We start from the raw sequence: 26,555 nt of genomic DNA, 5'->3' as shown, positions 1-26,555 counted from the left end.
TAGTTAGGCCTTTAGTGCTATTTACCTGCTGCTTGCTATTGATCACAGTCCTAGAGACGCATTGTTCAAGCAGAAATTTATGTGCCAGAATACTCTGTTAAAAATGGAAAGTAAATAAGCTGCTTCTTTACCGAGTTAAATCCTCCATGTGCTTTCCTTCTCTTTAACTTATTTTCTAAATAAAGCAACACTAAGAAAGTAACGTGCAAGTCACACATGCATGTTCTAACCATCTGTTTCATGTCCCTCCATGCCTCGGCCTGGTCCTACGGGGTCCAGCCTGGAAAGTGGGGACGTCCAGTCAACTGGGGTCTCACTGAATCGCCAAATGGGGTGTGGGGGAGCGGGGGAGCCACGAGGTACTTTAGCGCGTGTTTGGCAAAGGGCAATGCCAGGGCACCTGCGTCCCTGCCGTTCTAGCATCTCTGTCCCGCCCTCCTCCCCCCTGCCCTGCAGCACCACGGACCTGGCGCCGAAAAACCAACACTCCGCTTCCCCGAAGTGCAGCACAGGCCCCGCCACCACCCCGAAGCGACATCCCACCCAACAGCAGCAAACGCTGCCAAGACCCCATGGTGCAGAACGCAGCCTTCAGCCCAGCCCGGAAACTGTCGCGGTTGGCGCGGAGTAATGACGTCACCTGGCAACGCTCGGCTTCTTCTCCTTAGCGACTAGCTTCTGAGTTTCTTCAGCCCAGGAACCCAACTTGTCGCTGTCTCGTTCGTAGCCAGGTACAAACATTTTACAGTGTTTAACCAAATATTTGTAAAGTGGTTTTGTTGGGGTTTTTTTTGAGGGGTGGGGGAACTTATGAGTTTAATTACCTGCTATACCAGATGGAAATATGTGGTAAATGGATGGAAACAAAGTTCATAAACTTGGGACAGAAGCAAGCATTTTTGACCAGTTTAAGTTTAGACATTCACCAGATTGGACTATTTTTTGACATTTAAAATAAAACTTTTTTACCACAATAAACAAAAAAAGTTATTACAACCGACTTCTAGAACTGCCCAAATTTTTTAAAACATGATTTTAATTTTTTTCACATTTCTTTAAATGTCAAATTTTCTTTGGTAAATTTATCCAAAATACTAAATTTTTGTTTCAGAACTTAGTTTATATAATAAGAGTGCCCTAAATTGATATTCCTCAAGATACCTTTCTCTAAGCCCTAATGATTTGTATCTTCCCTTTAAAATGTATAAGTATCTTTAAGTTGTCATTCTCAAAGATATTCTGGACAAAAAATATATATATAAACACCTATAAATTCTTCTTAATTTCTGTTATAGTGTAGCAATTTATCATTCAATCCATAGTAATCTATAAACTAAGTAAGGGTGAGTTTCTTGTTCTCAAAAAGCAACCACTGACTACAGCTTCTCTACTTCTTTATTAACAACTGTACCTGAGACAGGTCTTTCTTTGATCTATGAGTTTAATTCACTATGTGTTTAAAATTTTCTTGACATTCCAGTTTTCTTCTGTTGAAAATGCTGATTTCTTTGAAAAGTTCTGATCATTTTCTTCATTCTCTACTTTAAGACATTTTACCACATTGTAACAAGAATTAAATGAAGATCTAGGTTTTCTTGACCATTCTCTAAGTGTTGCATTCATAGGTTGTTTCTTGAACTTCTTGTATGGGGAGATGGTTGATTAGCACAGCCCTGTGGAGTGCAAGGTAAAAATCACAATTGAATCTGAAGGGCTTTCCATCTTGAAAATGAAATCTTGGTTAACCTCTTCCTGCCATCCCCAGAGAGCCGAAAACCTTCACAGTCATGGCTGTGAGCGCTAGCATTCCAGCTGTGAAGTGTTTTTATGTACCTCATCTCATTTGTTTCTCACAAAAGTACTGGAGTAGGTAGGTAGGTGGTAGGTAGGTAGATTCACTAGTATCCTGTTTTTATTAGCAAGAAAACTGAGGCTTAGAAAGTTTAGAGACTTGAACCATCTGGGAAGTTGGAAATGGTGGAATTTGAAAATAACCAGGTTTTCTCACTAAGCAGAATATAGTCACTTAAACACTACCACTGTTTAATATTTTACCTTTTTTTTCTCCCTGCATGATCTGCAATAATAATCTGCTTCATACTGATCTTTACTGCTGTGTTGCTGACAATTACCTGAAAGAGAAGTTAGGATGCTTTGCTAGGCTCAAAAAGGTTTAGCTAAGTCAGAAAAGTCTGATGAAGCAAATTTCACTCAAAAAAGAACTTAAGTGAGCCAAAGCGTGACAGAGGAAGTGGAATTTATCTTGGTGGAAGGAGGTATGTCTACATCCAAAAGGAATGAGAGAATGAAGGAAATAGTTTTAGGAGAGGAAGCTGGAAAGCTGATATGACCCAAAAAAGGATAATTAAGGGTTTCAAAGGTTGATTTTAATTTATTTGTTTCTTGTCTGTAGAGAGTTTGTTGTATAATCATTCAGTTTGTTTTGTTCTAATCTGATCTTTAATTTCTTCATCCCTAATGCAGGCATAACATATCAACCTCAAAGAATTATTGTGAGGATTAGATGAGATCTTACCAATAAAATACACTCAATCTAGTAAGCTCTGAAAAAACATCAGTTCATTGTGTTTTCTCCCCCAATCTCACAACTTATTGCTTTCTTTATCTTTTACTAGGTATAACACATTTCACTTATTGTTTTATATCATTTTCTTATTTTGTTATTTTGTAATGTGTTTCCTTAGTTGATTTTATCAATTTTTAAATATTTATCAGCTCAATTTTTATAAATTGTAAACCAAACTAACAGCGATAAAGGGAATAGCTGTCAGAATAATCCACTCACAAAATAAGAAATGCTAAATATTTGTTTCTCTCCAGGTAGCTTTGCAAGTTCTTTCAGACTTCTATTGAAAATTCATTCATTTTTTAAAAATGATTATTGAGCAACTACTACAAGCCAAGCACTACACTAATCTTAGAGTTTTCAACACTGAACCAGACATAATCCCTCCACTCAAGGACTATACAGCAAGAGAGACAAAACAAGTTAACAATTACAATATGGTACGATAAGTATAGGAAAAAAGCACTGAGTGATACAGAAAGGGCACTCAATTCAATCAGGGAAGTATTCTGGATATGGTAACATCTAAGCTGAATCCTAAGTGTGGGTAATCCTAAGTGTGGATAATACGTAGGTGTCACCCGAGAGAACTGCAACAGGGTTGTTGTGCAGAGGTAAGAAACAAACTGTTAATCACTGCAAATAATATGTGTAGCTTGAAGATAGATTGTGAGGTGCATGATTAAAAGAGATAAGGATGGAGGTTGGTAAGGATGCAGGTTGTCCAGGTCATGAAAGGCTTTATACATCATTAAAGGAATTTGGACTTGTTCCTGAGGGACCATGGAAGGGTTTTGGTTTTTTTAACATTTTATTTTTTTACTTTTCCCCCTCCCCTCTGGTAACCACTAGTCCATTGTCCATGTCCATGGGTCTCTGTTTTTTTGTCCTGATCATTTGTTCCTTTTAGGTTTATATCCCACATATAAGTGATATCATGTGACTTTCAACCTCCTTTTCGTATGGCTTATTTCACTTAGTAAGATTATTTCAAGGTCCATCCATATTGTCGCAAATGGCAGTATTTCATCTCTTCTTATGGCTAAGTAATATTCCATTGTGTGTGTGTGTGTGTGTGTGTGTGTGCACACATACACATACTACAGCTTTTTCAGCCAGTCATCTATCATAGGACACTTCGATTGCTTCCATGTCCTGGCCACTGTGAATAATGCTGCTATGAACATTGGTTGCAAACATCTTTTCGGATATGGGTTTTCAAGTCTTTTGGGTAAATACTCAAGAGAGATTGCTGGATCATATGGTAGATCAAGTCTTAGAATTTTGAGGAAACTCCATACTGTTTTCTATAGTGGCTGTATCAATTTACATTCCTACTAGTAGTATATGAGGGTTCCTTGCTTCCACAACCTCTCCAACATTTGTTGTCACTTATCTTGTTATGAGCTGGTATCTCGTTGCATATCTCTAATAGCTAGTAAAGTTGAGCATCTTCACATATGTCTGTTGGCCATTCGCATGTCTTCGTGGGAGAAGTATCTGTTCAGGTCCTCTGTCCATTATTTGAGTTGGTTTTGTTTTGCTGTTGAGTTTTATGAGTTCTTTATATATTTTGGATATTAGCCCCTTCTTCGAGGTGTCATTTACAAATATCTTCTCTCATTCAGTTGGTTGCCTCTTTGTTTTGTTGATGGTTTTATTTACCATGAAGAAGCTTTTTAGTTTGATATAGCCCCGTTCATTTATTTTTGCTTTTACTTCCCGTCTTGGTGAAGGCCTTTTTGGGTTGAGATAATTGGATGTTCTGTTGACTTCTTGAATTCTAAGCTCCAGCTCATTCCTTAGATTTGGGAAATTCTTATCAACTATTTGTCTGAAAATGCTTTCTAATCCCTGTTTCTTTTCCTTACCTTCAATAATACCCATCATTCTTATGTTTCCTCTCCTGATGGTATCAGCTAGTTCTTGAATTTCTTTTTTATCATTTTTCATTCTTCAGTTTCTCTCTTCTTCCTTCTTATTTATTTCTAGATTTCTGTCTTTGATATCACTGATCCTTTCCTGCATTTGGTTGACTCTATTTCCCAAGCTTGCTATTTCATTTTTCAACTTTTGCAGTGTGTTCTTTATCTCCAGAAGGTCTATTTGGTTCTTTTTGAGGGTTTCAGTCTCCTTGTTAAAGAACTCATTCTGCTCATCTAGTTGTTTTTTCAATTCCTGAAATCGTTGATATAAGTCATTTTGGATCTCACCGAGTTTTTTCAAAAGTACCATCCTGAATTCTCTGTCATTTAAGTCGCATATTTCTATGTCTGTCAGCTTATTTTTTGGAGATTTTTCTCTTTCTTTCTGAGATGCCTTATCACCTTAGTTGTTCATGGTGTTTCATGGACTGTTTCTCCACCTGGGCATTAACGGACATGTGTTCTGCTTTTTTTTTTCTGGAAAGATTTATTATATAATAGTCCCTAGCAAAGAAGGTGTTTTTCTTTTGGTTTCCAGTAAGAGTCTAAGCCTCTTGGATCTCTGCTTTATATAAAGTCTTAATAATGTCTTTTTTTTTTCCTTATAAATGTTTAATCATGCTCGCTACCCTCAGTCTCAGTTCCTGTCATTGTTAGAGTTTGATTCCCCTGGGGCTTCATGGTGATGGGTCTCAGAGGGTATGGGGGAAGGGACCCTCTGGGTTGGGGAATGGGGCTGCAGCTCAGCCTCGGTTTTGCAACTGTGGCTGGTAAAAATGAACTCTTGTTTCTCTGCCATCCCCACTTTTCTGCCATCCCCGTTTCTCTGCCTTCTGCCCTGATGACAGAGCACTGCTGCCGGCCACATGGAGCTCACAACGCTCCCAGGCAGGGCTGTTCAGGGAACTCACTGCACCTTCTCCCCTCCTTCTCCTCCTACAGGGAGCTCCAGTTGTGAGAGGCAGCTTCTTTGTTTCTCTCAGTCCACCAACCGACACCTGGGGTTCTGACCTGTAGTAGCTCTTATGTGCAGATCCCATGCTCGGAAGTGCTGGTGTGCAGTTCGGGGGGGGTTTGTTGAGTTTTAGATGTTCAGCTTATTGTTGTTTCAAGGGAAGAGATCTGGGGACATCTCTCACTCTGCCATGTTTGATCCAATCCCCATGGAAGGATTTTAAGCAGGAAAGTAATATGATCAGATTTGTGTTTTAGAAATACCACTATGATTACCCAGTTTTTTAAAAAAATGGATGCAAGAGACAAGATCAGAAGCAGAGACAGGAGGTTATTGCAATAATCCAAGAGACCTGTTGAAAGCTCGACTCAACATCTCTAAATTTCACTTTGCTTATCTATGAAGTAAATAATACCTACTTGTAGCATTGCTGTGAGGTTGAATTTAAAATAATGCATGCAAAATGCTTATCACATAGTATATATATTCATTAACTATTGGCTATTATGATTAGTCATGGTTGTGGAGAGGTTCATGATATGGGCAGCTAGGAGAATGGTATTGACATTCTCTGAAGAGATAACATAAGGAGAAGAACAAGTGAAACCAATGTTTGTATAATGAATGAATCATTAATTTGCTTTACCTTTCAGCAGATTAAGATATCAGGAAAGTAGTAGAGATGTCCATTGTTTCTTCTCCGACAACCACTGCCCCACCCCTGCAACACACACACAGACCCATGGCTCCTTCTCAAAAGAGTATTCTTCCTTAGCTCCTAAGAATTGATGTCATCACGCCATAAAGTATATAAATGTCTGACCACTATGCTATACACTTGAAGCTAATATAAAATAATATTCAATTGTATTGAAAAGTTAAAAAACAGAGGTAAAAAAGTCATTGATGTGTCATTTAACCCCACTCCCATGGTCACTAATTGGATTAAAGATTGACACAATCAAAATTGGACCAAATAGATTCTTTCTCCACAGAATTTAAAAGTAAGAGATATTTCTTAATCTTAGTTTGCATTTGAACTGATAAGGCTCAAGAAACTGTGTTCTGCTTAGTGGACACAGAAGCAGAAAAACTCAATGCAAAGAAAAAAGAATAAAGCAGACTGTACACGATCATATGCCCAGAGAGGGAAGGGAGAACAATTGCCCTAGTTCATAATAGCTCTCCAGTTCCTGGCTCTACTCCATAGTGAAGTTCAGCTATACTTCCTATCCTTAGTTCCAAAAGATATACTTACATCCACCCAACAGATTCTCTTTCTACCTTGGCTTAATTTGGGTGGGTTTCTGTGTACTTATAACTGTGATGAGATATATTTTGTAATATTTATCAAAGATTTCCCAATAATTCCTTGTACCTCATATAGCCCTTCTTCATTTGGACAAAATATTGTGGTATCATTTTAAGACACAACAGAATGTTAAAGAAAAGAGATTGTTTCCTTGCTTTTGAATTTTGAAATTTGGGACCTTTTAAAAGAAAGGCAACAGCTCTGGCAAAGACAATAGACTTGGAAGAACTACATGATGATATAAATACATGATTTCTTACCTATATAAGTTAGGATTACATTAGGCTGCAAATAGCAGAAAACTTTACCATTGTCTTAAACAAGTAGGCCTATATTAGTCTAATATGAAAAGTTCACAGGTAGACTCTACAGGTCTGATTAAGTGAATCCACTATGTTGTTATATGCCAAATTCATTGTTATTGTTCCCTCATCTTGGTGTCATCTTTGTCCCCTCAGTCACAAGATGGTGGCTGTACCTTCAGGCATCAAGATTATGTTCCACACAGAAAGAGGAATGACAAAGATGAAAACATTCCCTAATGAGTCTTTGCCTTTTTTATTTGGGAAGGGAAACCACACACATACCAGATTGACTAGAACCAGGTCACATGCCTATACTTACAAGCAAGAGAAGCTAAGAAATAAAGCATTTACATATATCTAACCTTTAGAGGAGAGTAAAGCAGTGGAGAAGTTATTGGAAATGGATAGAGGCTAGAAATTCATATACTCACTTTCCTAATCTTACTTGCTAATTCTGTACATAGTTCTGGGCATGTATGACTTAGTTCTGCACAATGTGGTACAGGGAAGATTTTCTGGTGGGCTTCTGAGAAAGCATTTGCTTTTCTGATAGAGTGGAACTCCTTTTTCCCATCTTGACCATGGATATGACACCTGGAGATGAAGCGGTCATCTCGTGAACATGACAAGCACAATGGTGACAAACACAATGACAAAAACCAACAGCTAAGGGTAATGTAGTAGAAGTACGACAGGAAGATAAATACTTGATTATAAAGTTAAGCTTCTATGCCAGTCCTGGCTTGCGTCTCCAGATATCTTGGTTAGGATTTCTTTATTTTGAAGTTAAAATAATCTATGCCTGTTACAACACCTAAGAAGGAACCCCATACACTATGACTATCTCTTCCCCATTCACTCAAAATTGAGCCCCAGGGTGAAGGGTGAACAATGGAACCCAAATCAGAGAATCAATGCCCCAGTTCCCAAATAGAACTCAATGTAGAGAGAACACCACAGAATAAAAATGGCTGAGTGTTGTGTTTATGCAGAGACAGTCTGAGACAGCCTCAGAATTTGTCCCCTGCAAGAAGCCACATGAGCAGCTAAGTGCAAGCCGATCCATAAGAGAACTTTATGTCAAGAATAGGGGAATATTTGGCAACAATCTGCATGTTTAAGTACATGACATCCTAATGGTTGCTGGTATGGATAGATAAAGACTGAGGATTAAAGTCATGTGGACATCTGGATACTACATAGGTGTAATCCTGGTGGAATCTGTATTTAACAAGATTAAGTTTCTACCACCTGAGAAATTTATAAATAAATACTTATCAAAACAAAGAGGATTCTTTTGAATATCTTCTAACTATGTATATAGTAATATCTTGTATTTTCTAGAAAGGAAGTATTTGATTACTCGCCCCTTCAAAAACAAAAACAAAAATGAAAACAAAATGATGTTTCAAGCACTTGCTAAAAGTTCAGATTCCCACACACAGTAGGGGCCTGCCTCGTTTTCTGTCCTTAAGTCTCAGTGTCAGCTGAGAACATGCTTGGCTCCTTTGCTCAACTCATTAAGGAAAATAGAGTGTTATGGACAGTTTCCTGTAACTGTAGAATATACTAAATAAAGCTCAGAAACTTGTGCCAGTGCCTTCAGTTTAAGGTTATTGTCCCCAGCTAAACCACTCATCCTGTCCAAAGGGATCACTAAAATGAAAACTTCACCCCATTTATGAACTTGTCTAAATGACAACCCTCTTAATTGACCCTACTTTGCCCCATGGTGTGATTTGTTTCAAAGCATTTCTGCTCATGTCTAAGCATGAAACTGTCTCTTAACTACATCTAATACAAATTTTCACATTAAAATATAGAGTAATTCTGCCTAGTGAATAGCTTCCCAATGAGCCAGTCTCTGTAGGAAACCTAGTCTAGGAATTTTGTGGATTTTCCCATATCAAAGACTTTGATGGACTTTCTGTACCTAAGCTCTCATAAACTAGTCCTGTCAAAGCTTCATTTCTTGTTTTTAAAATTAAAGCAAATGTATATTCTTAGACAAAATAGGCTTCTGAGAACATACCTCCAAATGACTAAAAACTCACCTCTAGAATGAGACAGGATGGGTTTCTAAATGCCAATACCCAAAGCTGGATAAATCATGGGTGATTTGACATTTGAATTTCTGATTTATAAAATTGAACTGAATCCTTGGACAAAGGTCACAGTGCTCACACTGTAGCTGAATACAGTTTCTATGTAATGTTTAAAGCTTCAAAGAAGATCCTGTCCTGAAACAGAAGACACACAATCAGCATTTAGAAAAAGTATTTGTCACCCAAGGCAAATACTTACTATACACCAGGATTTAATATTTTCATGATTTTGCCTTTTTATTTCATTTTCTTCAAGTACCCTTTCAGCCAAGTTCTTCCTACTCTTCACTTCTATGCTAGAGGTTAGAAGACATAAGTTTCTATCAGACTTTGCTAAAACCTACTTCATTCTGTATTCAGAAGAGAATTTTCCCATGTGCTTTGGAGAACATACCAAGGGCAATGACAATGCGGAGCCCTATTGAGATATCAAACCTTCACTTCAGCTACTGTCAAGTTCAATTTTCTTCAGAGAAAAGAAGATAATGTAGATTTTTGTCTGTTTTATGCTGCTACCAAAATGTGAGGATGTCCTCTATAATCATGTGGCTTATATAATATCTTTGCTTGTTAAGTGTTCTGGTACCAAATAAAAAATTAAACTTTTTTTATTTAGGATGTATTAACCATACATATAGATAGTATACATGATGTGGCATAAATATTTCACATACAAAGTTTATTCAATTCATTTATAAAAGTGAAGAACTACCAAATCACTGTAATCTCTCAAAATGCATCTATATTCTGATTTAGAGCAATAGAGGAGAAATACCAACATTAAGGATTATAAAATCAATTTGCTGTAGGATAAACTGGCAGACTTAAAAGTATGAAGTTTGTCTTTGAGTTCAGCCTTCCGCACAGCTCTTAAGCTGCTTGCAGTGCTCTATTTCATACCAACCAACCTCACAGGCAGTATTAGGGTCCATTTTCCATGTCATCTTCTTCTGCAGCTTAAAAATAAAAATAAAATAGGATTTTCCTGACCACCCACGATTCAGGGTAATGAACTTACCCTCAATTTTTTTAGAGGTCATTCACTAATCATTATTCAACAATCCAAACACTATTAAAGTGATAATTACTGATCTCTCCCATTTTAAGCTTTTCCAGTCTTTTCTAGTCTTCAAAACAGATAAAAAATGTTTTTGCACAGAAAATGTTCATTTGGGGCTTAATTGTCCTAAGTAATTTAATAGCTGGTGTTTTGACTTGGTTAGGAATACAAAGAGCTCTTTTAATTACCTGATGGAGTTTTGTCAATTACTCAAAGTCAATGACCTATTACAATTAATGCCACACTAAACCTCTTTTATGAATTATTTTTTTTTTATTTCCATCCCCCACACACACACTTCCACCCCTGTCCTATGGATGTTGCTGTCTCCTCCCATGCGCTCCTGGCATGCACCCGGGCCCTGGCACACCTGGGGTATGGACCATGGCTCCACTGGGGCTCGAACCTAGGACTTTCTGTGTGTAAAGCAGATGTGCTAACCATTACTCTATGGAACCACCCCCCTCTTTTATGAATTTCTAATCATGTGCAAGAAATACTGTTTTATTTAACCAAAGCTATTTTTGTGGGGGAATATGCTGGCAACGTACATTGAGAATGACATTTTTAATAAGTATCAGTTACCACTAAACCAAATCAACACCATTTGCTGACAAAATGTATATGCGTGTATATATATATATATGTGTGTGTGTGTGTATGTATATATATATACACATATATGTTTGTATGCATGTGTATTTACGTGTGTGTGTGTGTCAGTATTTCATAGCTGAAAACACTGGAGAAAGAACAGAACAGTGGAAGAAGAAAATAATGTGCTTAGTAATTTATATTTATTAGTTTGTGATACTATATAGCTAACAGGAAATTCTATTAAGCTATTCCCACCAATTCCTTCTGGATTATTCAGCTAATTGAATACAGTTTCTTAATGAGCATCTAAATGGGCATTTCTTTGTAGCTTATGTCATGTCAAATTAATCAGTTCTTTTCTAACAGACTCTAAGATGGCCCAAAATGACCCTTGTCTCTTGGTATTCACACCCTATGTAATCCCTTCCCCTTGAGTGTGAGCAGGATCTGTAACTTGCCTCTAAGCAATTGAATACAACAAAGGTGATAGGATGTCAATTCTGTGATTACATTACATAAAATTGTAACTTTTGGCTTTCTAGGAAAAGCTGGTGTTTTGACTTGGTTAGGAATACAGAGAGCTCTTTTAATTACCTGATGGAGTTTTATTCGACGAAGTGAACTGTCATGCTGTGAACTGCCTATGTAAAAGGCCATGTAGCAAGCAAAGAACTGAGGCCCTCACTCCAACAGCCTGCAAGGAACTGAATTCTGCTAACAACCACATGAGCCTGGAAGGGGATCTTTTCCAGTTGAGCTTTCAAATGATACTCCAACCATGGCTGACCCCTTGATTGTAGCCTTGTGAGAGACCATGAAGCCAAAGACTCAATTAAGTTGTGCACAGATTCCTGACCCACAGAAACAGTGAGATAATAAACATGTTGTTTTAAGCAGCCATGTTTGTGGTAATTGATTGTCTATATTACAGATAACAAATATTCAGTAACCAGTTTTAATGAAGATATAGTCAAGGTATAGTTTCTTGTAGGCAATTCTTTTTTTCAACTGAAATAATTGACATATATTAACAATCGTTTTGCCATATGAAAAAATATGTATATTTTGTAAGAAGTTAAATCCTTTGTGTGATCTGAACCTTTGTCAAGCATTATTTATGTTATCTGAATACTAATAATTCATTAATTTTTATAACATTAATTATCAAACCCTATAAAATAATATATAATATTAGGTACCAGAGAGAATAAAGACATGGAGGCAGTGAATTGAAAACTCTGTTTTACAAACCAAAGTCTGTTTTTCTTCATAACAATTGAACTCACTTCTTAGTGGAAAAAAAATTAGATAGTTTACAGTTATACTATTCTGCTCTTTTCTCAATGATCAAATAGTCTTCTCTTCAGTTGTGTAAGAAACTAGATTTGCAGTTCCATTCTCTGTCTGCATTAGCAGTTCGTCATCATTCTTCAAGAATGTAATTAATCTGGATAGAAGTATGAAGAAAGCAATCTTTTGTACTTAATGTATAAATAAGTAATACAAACAAGAACTTTCCAATGACACTCTAAATCAGTGGTCCTAACCTTTTTGGCATCATAGGACCCTTGCTCCTATGAGAATCTAATGGCTGATGATCTGAGATGGGACTGAGACGGTGATGCTAGCTCTGGGGAGTGGCTAGAAATACAGATGAAGCTTCTCTGGCTCAACCACCACTTACCTCCTGCTGTGCAGCCCAGTCCTAACAGGCCAGGATGGGTACCAGTCCGCAGCCTGGGGGTTGGGAACCCCTGCTCTAAACAACAGCTAACTGCTGTAATTGTAAATCAGCCCAATTGATGAAATATTATTCAGTATATATGAAAAATTCAATTAATTATACTACACATATACCATAGAGTTACCTACACCTCAGGAACATAATAATGCCTATTAGAATCTGGAGACAATCCAAGTCAATGTTTCAGACAACTCTGTAGAATTTATCCCTAAAAAAACTTCATTGAATCTGTATTGAACCATAATCTATACAATTCTTATTATATACTGAATCTTATATCTGAAAGATTTTCAAAGCATTTCGATACACATTGTCTTGTTGAAGTTTCACAACTGCCATGAGGTAGGCAGGCAAGTTATTATTAATCTCATTTCTAGATCAGGAAATGAGGAGTCAGAGATGTTAGTTTATTTGTTTTAGGGCAAATTATTGAAAGCAAAATGGAAATACCGGTCTCTCATTGCCTTTATAAGGATATTGTTGAGAAAACAATATTCTATTTGGACCAGCTATCAGGGTAAAGCACCACCTTTGAGGGAAGAAATCTAGATTTCTGCTTGACTACTTAATTCAGTAGACATTTCCACCTCCAAGCTTCTCATGTAAATTCGGGCTTCATTAGCTTTAGTTAAAAGTAATTCATTTCAGAGACCCGTAAACATATTTAATGGCCTCTTGAACTGCTTTGAAATCACATTCTAATGTATATGATATTCAAATTTTGATTAAAATATTGTTTGTGTCCCAATTATAATAGTTTATAAACCCTTTGCCCTTCATAATTCTTGAAATTCTATCTCAACCTCTACTTCTTTTATAAAGCCTTCTTCTATAATTTCATCAAGTATTAATCTTTACCTTTTTTAACAATTATTAACATTTTATTTAACAGAGCATTAATTTAAGGTACATTTTGATTGCTTTCATTTTATACATTTAAGTTAGCAAAGCTAGCCTGTTTCAAGTCTCTCTTATAAAACCTGTTTTCAGTTACAGTTCAATATTGCCACAATGCAGCCAGGTTTATTTAAAATGAGGCACAGTATTACTTCTATATACATTCATAGCACTTTATCCTAAATTCTATCCAACGTGAAACCTTATTATATTGCCTTTTACTGTTTTCTAATTGTGTCTTCTCTTACACAGGACTCTGTCATATTTGAGGACCAGATCTATATCATAATAATAATTTATATCATCTATACATAGTCCAGTCCAAGCACATTAGAGGGGCTCAAAAGTTACTGACTGGTTTGCTATTATGACAGAAGAGCATAGAAGAGTAGGAAATATCAGTAGAGAGACAGGTTGGAAAGCCTGGAATATTGTCAGAACATTCCTACTCACTAGCTATATGATTTTGGACAAATCATTTAACTCTCTATTTCTTCATATACAACATTAGAGATTAAACTAAATAATCTGAAGATTTATCTTCCAAGCTGATATTGAATTAAAATAAGAGTTAAAGAGAACAAAGTTGTGTAGCTTCACTTTTCTTAAAATAATTTTGAGAAAAATCAAGGCAAAATAGTTTAGAGATGCTTGCAGCAGAAAAAGCACATTTGTTGCCTTAAATAGAACATAAATCAAAGAATCATATGTGGATTTTTCACACTTAGCATCATTAGTTCATTTTGGATATGTTTTTATTGGTTTTTTGTAACTTAGATTCTTGATCTTATGTGCTCCAGAGAGTTTGCAACTCTGACCTCAGGTTCTGCCAAAAAATTATTGTGCAAAGTTTCTTCTGAGTAAACAATACAGAATGGAAGAAAGACAGACTCTTATGGGCTCTCTTTTGGCCTAGATCATAGAAGACTGATCAGACCCTGTTTTTCTTCTTGACAAAGTACTAAAATATATCACCCTTGGCCAAAGATGTGATGGCATGAATTACATTTATTGAAAATAAGTCTACTGTTCCTGTGCACAAGACAGCCAACTGATATAAGAGAGAGATATGGGACATGTTTGGAGTCTTCTTTGCTAACCACCCTGACTTAAGAAGGATCCTGACAGACTATGGATTTGTGGGGTATCCCTTCTGGAAAGACTTCCCCAGTCTGACTACACTGAGTTACACTGTGACCATGAGGTGAAGCAAGTGGTAACCAAGTGGATGGAGTTGGCCCAAGAGTTTTACAAGTTTAACCTGAAGTGCCCATGGGAGGTTTTTCCTGCCTATCGCCAGCCCCCTGAGAGTCTCAAGCGTGAAACTAGAGACAAGAAACCCAAAACCAAGTAGCTCCAGGGAAGCCAAATAGATTCTAGGAAGTACCTTAACTCAGTTGAGTGTCCATGAAAATAAAATCCTACTTAGACTCAAAAAACATATATATGTCAACCTAGACACCCATTCCTTAAACCTCAAATTTAAAATATTAAACATTTCTTTCATTATATCTAAGATCTACAGATTTAACAAAATCCCAGTCATAATCCCATAATTAACAAGCTGACTCTAAAAATTTGTATGGATATTCAAAGGAACTAAAATACCCAAAACAATTTCCAATACCTGGAAAAGAACAAAATAGGAGGACTATGCTCCTTACTTTAAGACTTGCAATAAAACTACAGTAATCAAAACAGTGTAGTAAAGGCATGAGGCTCAACAAATAGATCAATGAAAGAAAATAGGACAGAAGTAGATACACACTCATACAGTTTTTGTTTGTCAAAAAGGTGCCAAAAGTCTTTTCAACAGTGGTACCCAAATAACTCTGACTCTCACCCCACACTATCAAGATGGATCATAAACACAAACATAAATATTGCGACTTAGGGGTAATCAAAAGTTTCTTAGATGGGTCATAGAACACTAACAATTAAAGAAAAAAAATTTAAATGAAGTTAAAATTTAAAACTTAATGTTCATCAAAAGATACCATTAAGAAAATAAATAGGCAAGCCACAGACTAGAAGAAAATATTCACAAAACATGTCTGATTAGGACTGGTATCTAGAATTGCACTATGCAATATGGTAGCCATTAGCCAGTGTAGCTATTTCAATTAAAATTAAATCAATTAAAAATACACTTCATTTGCACTCGCCATGTTTTACACTAAACATATTGGATGTAGAAAATTCTATTAGCACTAATCTAGAATGTAAAGAAATACCACAATTAACAATAAAAAGACAATCCAATTGAAAAATATACAAAAGGTTTGAAAAGATGTTTCATAAAAGTGAAGATACTTGAATAGACAATAAGTATATGTAAAAAAGTGCTCAACATCATTAGTCAACAGGAAAATGAAAATTGAAATTACAACAATGTATCATTTTCTACATATACACTAGAATGACTAAAATTTAAAGGAATGACAAAACCATATACTAACAAGGTTGTGGGGTAACTTAAACTTTCTTACTTTATTGGTAGAAATTTAAAATGGTATAACCACTTTGGAAAATAGTCTGGCATTGTAAGACTTTAATATAAACCTACTATACGACCCAGAAATTCCACTCCTAGGCATTTATTTACCCAAGAGAAATGAAAACACATGTCCCACAAAGACTTGAATGAAATTGTTCATTACAGCTTTTTTCACAATAGCCCCAAATTGGAAATCGCCCAGATGTACATTAATAGAAGATTTTTAAATTGTTCTGTATTTATAAATAAAAAATCAAAGAAAAGAAATATACCTGCAACAACACAGATAAATCTCAAAAAATAATTGTGCTAGTGAAAGACATCTAACACATGAGAGTATATACTGTATGATTCCATTTATATGAAATTCTAGAACAAGCAGAACTAATCCATGGTAAAGAAAAATTCGAACAGTGATTGTTTCTGGAGAAGGTGAGGGTAGGAATTATTTGGAAAAGAGAATGAGGGAACTTTCTGGAGTGATGGTAATATTCTATATCATCACAGTGGTTTGAGCTACCCATGCATATGTGTCAAAACTCAGTGAATATACACTTAAGATTTGCACATTTCATTGTATGTAAATTTTAAATTTTAAAAACTGTATTGAACTCGTTATTGGTACACATGCTAAAGTAGTTAGGGAGAAATATACTGATGTCTTCAATTTATTTTAAAATGCATCAAGAATAAGATGGATTAATAGATTGATAGAGGGATGAATAGATGGATAGAGCAATTAGAGTAAAAAGTTAATAGTCAAATCTAGGTGGTATGAATAGATTTCCCTGTGTATTTTTCACTCTAAAGTTATGTCAACTTTGTTATATGTTTGAATTTTTCGTAGTAAAATGATGATGAGAAAAAATGATATCCCAGGCCTTCCAGAGACAGAATTTCAGTGTTAAATCTCCAAAATAAAATTTGAGACAAAAATCATAAAGTCAAAATTATATTTTCTCTTGCTCTTTTCCATAGCTTCATCCCATAGTTTCCTGATCTGTACTTCTCTATCTTATATTAGATAATTCCATCCATTCAAGGATTCCGAGTATCATCAAATGAAACACTCAGGGTCTTTGCAATTGCAATTTTTACTTAAAGCTCTGCTTTTATCTCCTGTGCAAGAGAATAGGCAGGCTCTGACTTAGAGTTCCTAGATTCTGGTAATCCCACCTTAATCAAAATGGGAATGAGCGCTAACCAGCAATATTATTTCCAAAAATAAAATTAAAACAAGGAGTCAAGAAGAAAAAAATGATTTAAAAGAATATAGGCAATACCATTCTCCAATAAAAAGAACCACTACTCCTTAGGAAAATGGCTGACTCTAGAACTGGGCAGGAAATATACAAGATGAGATTGGAGCATATTGTAGTACAAGAAAGTAAGAAAGTGTAAATAAATAAATGAGTGAATGAATGAATGAATAAATAAATAAGTAAGTAAGTAAGTAAGTAAGTAAGTAAGTAAGTAAGTAATGGGGGTATGTTAAAGGGACACAACATTCAACCGAAAGAGCTCCCAATGGCCACAGCTAGAAAAACTTGAGCAATAAAATAAATAACATACTATTAGATTATAACCCAAAGTATAAAATATGCATGAGTTCATACTGATATAAATAAATGATGAATAAATAAATGAGGAGGAGAGACAATCCCTCTTGTCAAAAAATTCCAAATAATTTAATGTAGATATTTCTTCCCTCAAAGAAGTTAAGCATAACTCTCCAAACCTTAAGTAGAAATAATGACTTTCTAACGAAGAGTACAGTATGAAAAGGGTTAAGGGAGACAAACTTTACAATAGAGAAACCTGACAAACACAACCTCAGCCAGTGATCGAAGTCAACATCAACAGTGATAAGTCATGTTGATAGTATGTACCTTTTGTATAATAAAGAATTTGATTGGCCTTCATCCCTGGTTCCTGGGAAGGAAACTATAAATCCTTGAAATTTCTCAAATAGTAAGAGTGACTTTGTTATTCATGAGTCACTTGGACCATATCCAAGTTTATGTTAATGAGATAACTTAGGATGGAGGCTGGTCTTGCCAGAGAAACCAACGGTGTGATTAGAGGGCTGGGGCTTTGAGCTAATATCAGCCCAGCCTGACTTCCTCCATGAAAGGGAGGTATACTAGAGATTGAGTTCAATCACACAGTCAATGATTCAAAGCATCCTATGTAATGAAACCCGTATAAAGGAGGAAGGGAGGGAGCAGTTAACACAACCTGAAAGAAAATTGTGAGGAGGCCACTTTGAAAGAAACAATGACTTTGTTTGAGGGGCACTGGAATGGAGTTGGGGTAATAAATATCCCAATCTCTCTCACTCCCCTCACTGCTCTAATCTCTCAGAACTCTCATCTGCTCCCCACAGACCAAACCCAATAAGAAGCCAGTGAGTATGGAAGCCATACAAGTGGTCTATACAGGTGAGACCCCTGGCACAGAGAGAAAGTGGATGATGGAACTAGAGGAAAAAAACAGGAGATATCTGGCACAGAGGTAAAGTGTGTGCCTCACCTACCACAATAAGTCAGTTTCTAAAAGGGATGAATTGAAAGATTAAGTATATAGATATTATTTAGCTGTGCAAAAGCAAATACCTGAAGAAAGTAACTGCATGATGAGAAAAGTACTGAGGTAGGAAAGTTCAAGGAATATTCAAAGAACGAGTAGCCCAGATTGTTTGTACCATTTAAAAATCTATAAAGGAAAAGTGGAAGATAAAACTGAAGTGACAGATTGGGGTGATATTGTGGTAGTTCCAAATGCCAGGTTGAGGATTCTGAATTTAAACAGTTTTGATCCTCAAGCAAGGGAGTAACACAGTGAGAGCTGAGCTCCAAGTAAGATTGATCTGGCAATGATATGCAGGAGTAATTAAAGTAACAAAAACTTAGATAACATGACACTTGGTAGATTCTATTTCATAGTCCCAATTAGAATTTTCAAGTGTCTAATTCATAACGGTGGCAGTGAGAATGGAAAAGATCATATTAACCTAAAAGATATTTGGAAAACCTTTGGAAGGACTTGTTTGCTAAATGGATATAAGAGGAAGATAGAGAAGAGTCAAAAAATGACTGGAAAATTTGAGTCTGGATAAACTGGAAAATCATGGTTCTTTGAACACCAGTAAGGGCATTAATTCAGGACAGGAGCAAGGTTGGGGTAAAGATTCATTCAACAAATGAGTCGAATATCTGCACATGCCAAGCACTATTGTAGCAATGGGGATGCAGCAGTGAACAAAACATGTAAAAACTTCTGCCCTCATGCAGCTTATATTCTGTGGAGGAAGATAGTGAATAAAACAAGTGCTATGAAAGCTAGAGGACCTGTGAAGAAATCCAAAGCAGAAAGTTGTGACTGAAATGTGTTGATGATGAAGATGAGTTACTCTTTATTTATTTATTCTTTTAGCACCTACTATGTGCTGGTTACTTTGTTTAATTCTAGAGATACAATAGAGAGTTCCTCAGGGAGTTTGTAGTTCATTGAAACAGGAAATATAAAACTTTGTCAAAGTTAATTCCTGTGGATCTGTCTTAGATGTCGCATCACACCTCTGGCCCCTATGATGCCAGGACTCACCATGAACATAATGAAGTTTTCTAAGGATTTTTGCAAGCCAGGTCTATCTCTCCTGTTACCCCAATGAGGCCATGGACACTGAGGGGGCATGGGTGTCCCAGTCATGATAACAGCCACTGACAACAGGTAGTATATGCAGAAATGACTCAGGTGAAATCATGAGCATGGATAGGCTAAAAAAGAGAGCCAAGAACAGAACCATGAAAATGTCTACACCTAGGAGACAAGCAAGAAGAAATGGAACCAGCAAAAGAAATGGGAATAGTTTGAGGAAAAATAGGAAAAGGAGTCTGATACTATGCCACAGAAAGCGAAAAAGATTGGAGGAAAGGATTGGCAGTAGACACTGGTGAGCCATTGGATATGGAGACAAAGAAGTTTTTGGTCATCTCTAAGAGGGTAATTTCAATGAAGGGGTGGAGTTTGAAGCCAGAAGACAAGATAATAATTGAGTGACTGTGGTAGAGAAGTAGCAACAATTAGTGTCTCCTAGAAAGGCAAAGAAATTGTCACTATCTCTGTCTCTTCTCAAATAACCTTGACTAAAGAGGTTTAAAGGCCCCCCTCCATCCAAGGAGGCCATCTCTTCCATGTTGGAGGGTGACCAACTCTGCCAGTATGCTCTGGATTTTCCCACATTTAGCATCACAAATCCCACATGTGAGGAAGCCTCTCAGTACTGGGTAAACTGGAACTGCTGGCATCATATAAGTGTGACATTTTATTTTGGTAAATTTTTACATACCTGCTGGTGATGATTTGTTTAAATAATTTTATTGTGGTATAACTTACATACCATAAAATTCACCAGTTCTGGTGACCATTTAAAGCAAGTATCAACCCAATCTATACAGTAAAATCAACTGGGTTGCTTTAATTTTTTTTAATTTTATTTTATTAGTTTCAAGTATACAGTATGTTGGTTAGACATTTATATAGGTTATAAAATGATCCCCCTAGTTGCTCTTTCTAGTTACTCTTTCTCTCCTCTGGCTCTTCACCTAGCCTTTACATAAATAACAACCGCATTCCCCAACTGGGCTGCTTTTAAAGAATATTAACGACAGACTCCCTTCCCTCCACCCCACTCCCAGATGTGCCTGGCGCCCAGGTGTTGTTATTTTTTAAATGCAACCCAGTTGATTCTAATGTGTATCCGAGATTAAGAACCACTGGTTTAAAGTAAAGAACAACATGCAATATCAATGCTTTTCTAAATATTCAAGGAGAAATGAAATAAGTATTCAAATGGATATGAAAATTAAGCTTCTTAAAATGAGTAAATATTTGCAAAAGGAGAAAAAAGAGTATTTCAAGTATTTTTTGTTTTGAATTCTAGTGCCAAATTTAAGAACTTAGATGGATTGTTCCTTTAATTAAAATGCAGTATGGTAATTATCTTGCTAGGAAGATCAAAATGTATGTCCACATTTTGCATGAAATCCTGCTTCTGATTACGCAACAGTCCTACAAAATAAGAAAGTATAATATTTAATTTTATACAGATGAATAAATGTTTCCTTTGGATGTGTGAAAGGAAATGTTTCAAGATTCAAATCTTCAGTCAGCATTCCAACAGCCTTTACATGAGAAAATGTCATTGATTTTTGTGTAAAATGAGATTGTCTTTTCTATAAACATATTATTCTCTGACTTCAAATCAATTCAAGATACCTCACTATATCCACAGGAGACTCCCTAACCAATCAATGCTAATTCCAAAAAAATGTTTTAGCATTTAAAAATTTTATTCACTAAGACACTGAATTTATTCATATTGAACAGGGCTGGCATCCAAAAGGAGTACATTACTTGAAATTATTATTATATATGCCCATTACTAGTTATGAGTGAAAAAAGACCCTATATGAAAGCTATTTTGTGATTAATAATAATACAATGATTATGAGTCAGTTCACAATTTCCATGAGCAAGAAATATGTTTATTTCTCTACAACTAAACTCAGTTTCTATTTTATTCTATGGCATAGTCAAGCACTATTCTTAGATGCCTCAGCCATGGGATTTACCTTCTCCTAGGGGCTCTGTCCAAAAGGAAAGGCAGAAGAGTGTCAATGCAAGTTCCACCAACATCTTTTTCCATTTCTTCCTTGCTGTCTCTCTTCTTCCAAGGTACCTATTACAAAGGACATCTGTGAAAAACTCACAACTCACTTCATACTTAATAGTGAAAGACAGAATGCTTTTTCCTTAAGATCAGGAGCAAGACAAAGATCTCCACTCCCACTGCTACTATTCAATGATGTTCTGGAGGCCAAGAAAATGAAATAAAAATTATTTAGATTGAAAAGAAAAAAGTAAAACAATCTCTATTTGCAGATGATATGACCTCATATCTAGAAAATTCTAATGAATCTACTAAATACTATTAGAGCTAATAAAACAATTCATAAGATTGCAGGTTACAAAAATCGATTGTATTTAACCACACCATTAATAAACAACCCAAATATGAAATTAAGAGAACAATTTCATTTTCGATAGCATCAAAAGAGTAAGGTATTTAGGAATACATATAATTTAAGAAATATAAGACTTGTCCTCTGAAAACTGTAAAACATTATTGAAGAAATTAAAGGTCTAGATAAATGGAAAGATACCCCATGTTCATACAGCAAAAGACTTATTATTAAGATGGTAATACACCCCCCCCAATTAATCTGCAGATTCAATGCAATTCCTGCCAAAATCCTAGCTAGTTCTTTGCAGAAATTGACAAACTAATCCTAAAATTTATATGGAAATATAGAGACCAAGAACAATCAAAACAATCTTGAAAAGGAAGAACAAAGTTAAAAGACTTCCATTTCTCAATTCCAAAATTTACTACACATCTACAGTAATCAAGACAGTGTGATACCTGAATGAGAATACAAATGTGGATCAGTGAAACAGAATTGGGGATCCAAATATCAGCCCTCATATTTATGGTCAATTAATTCGAACAAGGTTGCCAAAGCAATTCAATGAGGGGAAGAAAAGTCTTTCCAACAAATGGCGCTGGGACAACATAACATTCATGCAAAAGAATAAAGTTGGACCCCTACCTCACACCATATATAAAAATTAATTTAAAATAGATCAAAGACCTAACTGTAAAAGTTAAACTTTAAAACTCTTAGAAGAAAATATAGGAGTAAAATGTGACCTTGGGTTAGGCAAAGCCATTTTAATCATGACGCTAAAAGAACAAGCAACAAAATAAAAAAGATATAAATTAAACCATCAAAATTACAAACTTTTATGCTTCAAAGAACATAAAAAGACAAACCACAGAATGGGAAGAAGTTTTGCAAATAATATACCTGATGAGCAGCTATAACTAGAGTATATAAAGAATTCTTACAACTCAATAGTAAAAGACAAATAACCCAATTATAAAATGGGCAAATGGAGAAAAGGAAACTCATTCATTGTTGGTGAGAATGCAAAATTGTACAGACACTTTTGAAGACAGCTTGGCAGTTTCTTAACAAAACTAAACATACCCTTACCATGATACATCAATTGTACTCTTTGGTATTTATCCAAAAGATGAAATATATGTCCACCCAAAAACCTGCACATAAATGTGCTTTTTTTCCCCCTTTTTTAAGCTTTTAGAAATAATTACAAGACTTGCAAAAATAATTCAGAAAGATGTCCCTTGTCCCTTTTACTCAGATCACCCACTGGTTTTACATAACTACAGTACAATGTCAAAACCAGGAATTTTACATTGGTACAACATTTATATGTATAGTTTTAGATATAAACTACTCCATTACTACAAAGATCTCCCTCACGTTACCCTTTTTAGTCACACCACTACCCCCGCTACCCATCATTCTTGACAATCACTAATATATTTGCCATCTCTATAAAAATTCAGCATGATGCCCTTGAGATCTATCCAAGTTCATGTGTCAATAGTTTTTCTTTTTATTGCTGAGTAGTATTCCATGGTATGGATGGGCCACAGTTTGTTTAGCCATTTAACTATTATGGCATATTTTGATTGTTTCCAGTTTGGGGTTATTACTAATAAAGTTTCTATGAACAATCATGTATACATTTTTGTGTAAACATTGGGTTTTAATTTCTCTGAGACAAATATCCAGTAAAATTGCTGGGACATATGATAAATGTATTTGGTTTTTGTTTGTTTGTTTTTAAAAACTGCCAAATTATTTTTGAGAGTGGCTGTACTATTTTACATTTCACTGGTAATGTACATGTAATTCAGTTTCTCCACACTCCCACCAGTACCTTACCAATGTTTGGGCTTTTTAAAATAATTTTTTATTTCTCCGTTACAGTTGACATACAATATTATATTAATTCAGGTGTACAACATAATGATTATGAAGTGATCACCCAGGTAAATCAAGTACCCACATTATTGACTATATTTCCTTTGCTATATTTTACATCCTCGTGACTATTTTGTAACTACCAATTTGTACATCTTAATCCCTTCTCCCCTTCACTCATCTCCCTGAGCCCACCATCCTCCACCCCATCTGGCAACCATTAAAATATTCTCTGTATCTATGAGTTTTTCTTTAGTTTGTTCATTTACTTTGCTTTTTAGATTCCACATGCAAGTAAAATCATATGGTATTTGCTATTATGTCTGACTTATTTCACTTAGCATAATATCCTTTAGTGCCATCCATATCATTGCATATGACAAGATTTCATTCCTTTTTATAGTCGGTGGGTAGGGGGAGTTGTGTAAGGGAATATGTGGGAACTGTGTGTTTTCTCATTTTTTTTCTATAAACATAAATAATCTGCTTTAAAATTTATTTCTTTTTGGGTCAGGACAGTTCCACGGGTAGAACGTGACTGTGAGATCTTGGTCTGCATCTCCAGATATGCAGCGACAGAATTTTCAACCCCCGAGTCCTCCTTACCCCTGCCCGGTGTAAGAGGTTGGGGTAGCGGGAGCAGCTTCCGGGGTACCCCAGGCAGAGGCGGACCACAGCCGCCCTTCCCTCAGGACGGGTACCGGAGCCCGCACCACACGTCGCCATCGGGGGCCCGTCTAGGCCCTACCGGCGCAGCCACTCTCTGCGACAGTACAGCAGCTTCCCCGGGAGCTTATTCTGGTCGCCATCCTCTGGCGGCTACTCTGGCTCCTATTCCAGGTCCCTGCAGGATTTCAGCAGCAATTCGACTACTCCTCAGGGCAACAGCAGACCCACCCCCAGAGTTCTCCAAGGACATCTACACATTTTGGATCAGGGTGTGGTAGAGAAAAAAGAATGTCTAATGAGTTGGAAAGTTATTTCAAGCCTTCAATGCTTGAAGACCCTTGGGCTGGCCTAGAACCAGTATCTGCAGTGGATATAAGCCAACGATACAGCAATACTCAAACATTCACAGGCAAAAAAGGAAGGTACTTTTGTTAACATTTCTGAAATTCAACTGAAAGCTTCATGTGTCCGGAACATCTTGGACAAAACTTTTACTTGTATAATTACATTAAACCCTAACATGATAACTTTGAATAATTAGTTGGGTCTTCTTGATATTTTTCATCTTATCAAATATTGTTGGTATTAGAGAAGACATATGGTGGTATAACTTGCAATATTTAGTTCTGGAAGTACCTACCACATTTTAGAAGATTTAGTTTCCAAATATTTAATATTCTTGGTTATATAATGGACATTTGTCTTTTAATGTTTTTCCATTGTCTTAAAATATTTTGTCTTTCTAGCTAAAAAAAAAAAAAAATTATTGCTTTTTTTGAATGGGAAAAAGATCTAAATAGACAGTTCTCCAAAGAAGAATTAAAAATGTCCAGTAAGCACATGAAAAGTGTTCAATACAATTAACAATCAGAGAAACAAATTAAAACTGCTTTGAGATGCTACTTCACACTCACTAGGATGCCTATAGTCAAAAAGACAGATACTAATAAGTGTTGGCAAGGATATGGACAAATTGGTACCCTCATACACTGCTGGTGGGAATGTAAAATCATGTAGTCACTTTGGGAAACAGTATGGAAGTTATTCAAAATGTTAAACATAGAAGTACCATATGATCCAGCAATTTCACTCTTAGGTATATATCCAAGGGAACTAAAAGCATACGTCCACAAAAACTTGTACATAGATGTTTGTAGATATATTATTCATAATGGGCCAAAAGTGAAAAAAAATCCCAAATGCCCATCAACTGATAAAATGAATAAATAAAACGTAGTATATCCAAACAATGTAGTATTAATCACCAATAAAAAGAAATGATGTAATGATGCATGCTGCTACATGAATGAACCTTGAAAACATTATGCCAAGCAACAAAAAAGCAGTCACGAAAGACCACATATGATTTCATTTATATGAAATATCCAGAACAAGTAAGTCCATAGAGACAGAAAGTGGTTGCCTAAATTTGGTGGTAATGGTTATAAGGTTTCTTTTGGGGGTGATAAAAATGTTCTAAAATTGACTGTAGTAATTACTCTGTTAATATACTAAAAACTATTGAATTCTACAGTTTAAACTGATGAATTATATAGTATGTGAATTATGTCTCAATAAAGCTATATGTTATTTTTAAAATAAGGGATTGTCTATGGCCATGCAACCCTGAACACACCCGATCTTGTCTGATCTCAGAAGCTAAGCAGGGTCGGGCCTGGTTAGTACTAGGATGGGACACCACCTAGGAATACCAGGTGCTCTAGGCTCTAAAAATAAATTAATATAAATAAATAAATTAATAAAAGTAAAGGATCGATTGAGAGTATTTCTAGGAATAAGAATCAAAAGTGATACATTTAAAGTAAGCAGCACTACATGTTTTTTTAATTCTAAAATTTTCCAACATATTTGCATGCACTGAGCCAAAAATCTAAAACCGACTGTAACAACTAGATAACCACAAACATCACGTGAGACATAGAGAAAGTAGTATCAAACCAAGTCTTAAGTTTCTGCTACAAA

The 26,555-nt window shown here is 35.8% G+C and overlaps 1 protein-coding gene, 1 long non-coding RNA gene and 2 pseudogenes across 6 annotated transcripts in view; 3 read left to right on the top strand and 1 right to left on the bottom strand.

The window, feature by feature from the left end:
- NUBPL (nucleotide binding protein like) overlaps window positions 1–622 on the bottom strand; it is a 180,050-nt gene extending 179,428 nt beyond the window's left edge. The window contains exons 1-2 of one of the 5 annotated variants that reach the window (XM_025043382.1): window positions 467–622; window positions 26–94 (exon numbers count right to left, since the gene is read on the bottom strand). In XM_025043382.1, the coding sequence (XP_024899150.1) occupies window positions 26–94; window positions 467–574 (177 nt within the window). In that variant the 5' untranslated portion in view covers window positions 575–622. The remainder of the gene's footprint in view (window positions 1–25; window positions 95–466) is intronic. The other 4 variants (XM_025043385.1, XM_025043383.1, XM_006906868.3 and 1 more) reach the window with 4 other exon arrangements.
- Window positions 623–625: 3 nt separating this feature from the next.
- Window positions 626–11,746, top strand: LOC107195311. Its single transcript, XR_001516422.2, has 2 exons — window positions 626–731; window positions 11,389–11,746. It is a non-coding gene; the product is annotated as an uncharacterized LOC107195311 (long non-coding RNA).
- Window positions 11,747–24,470: 12,724 nt separating this feature from the next.
- Window positions 24,471–25,106, top strand: LOC102886217 (annotated as a pseudogene).
- A 1,074-nt stretch (window positions 25,107–26,180) lies between these two features.
- LOC112475570 lies at window positions 26,181–26,299 on the top strand (annotated as a pseudogene).
- The last annotated feature ends 256 nt before the right edge of the window (window positions 26,300–26,555 follow it).

The sequence above is a fragment of the Pteropus alecto genome, unplaced genomic scaffold (genome assembly GCF_000325575.1).
Source record: "Pteropus alecto unplaced genomic scaffold, ASM32557v1 scaffold171, whole genome shotgun sequence".
NCBI lineage: Eukaryota > Metazoa > Chordata > Mammalia > Chiroptera > Pteropodidae > Pteropus > Pteropus alecto.
The sequence above is the reverse complement of the archived record's forward strand: the minus strand, read 5'-3'. Positions and strand labels throughout refer to the sequence as shown.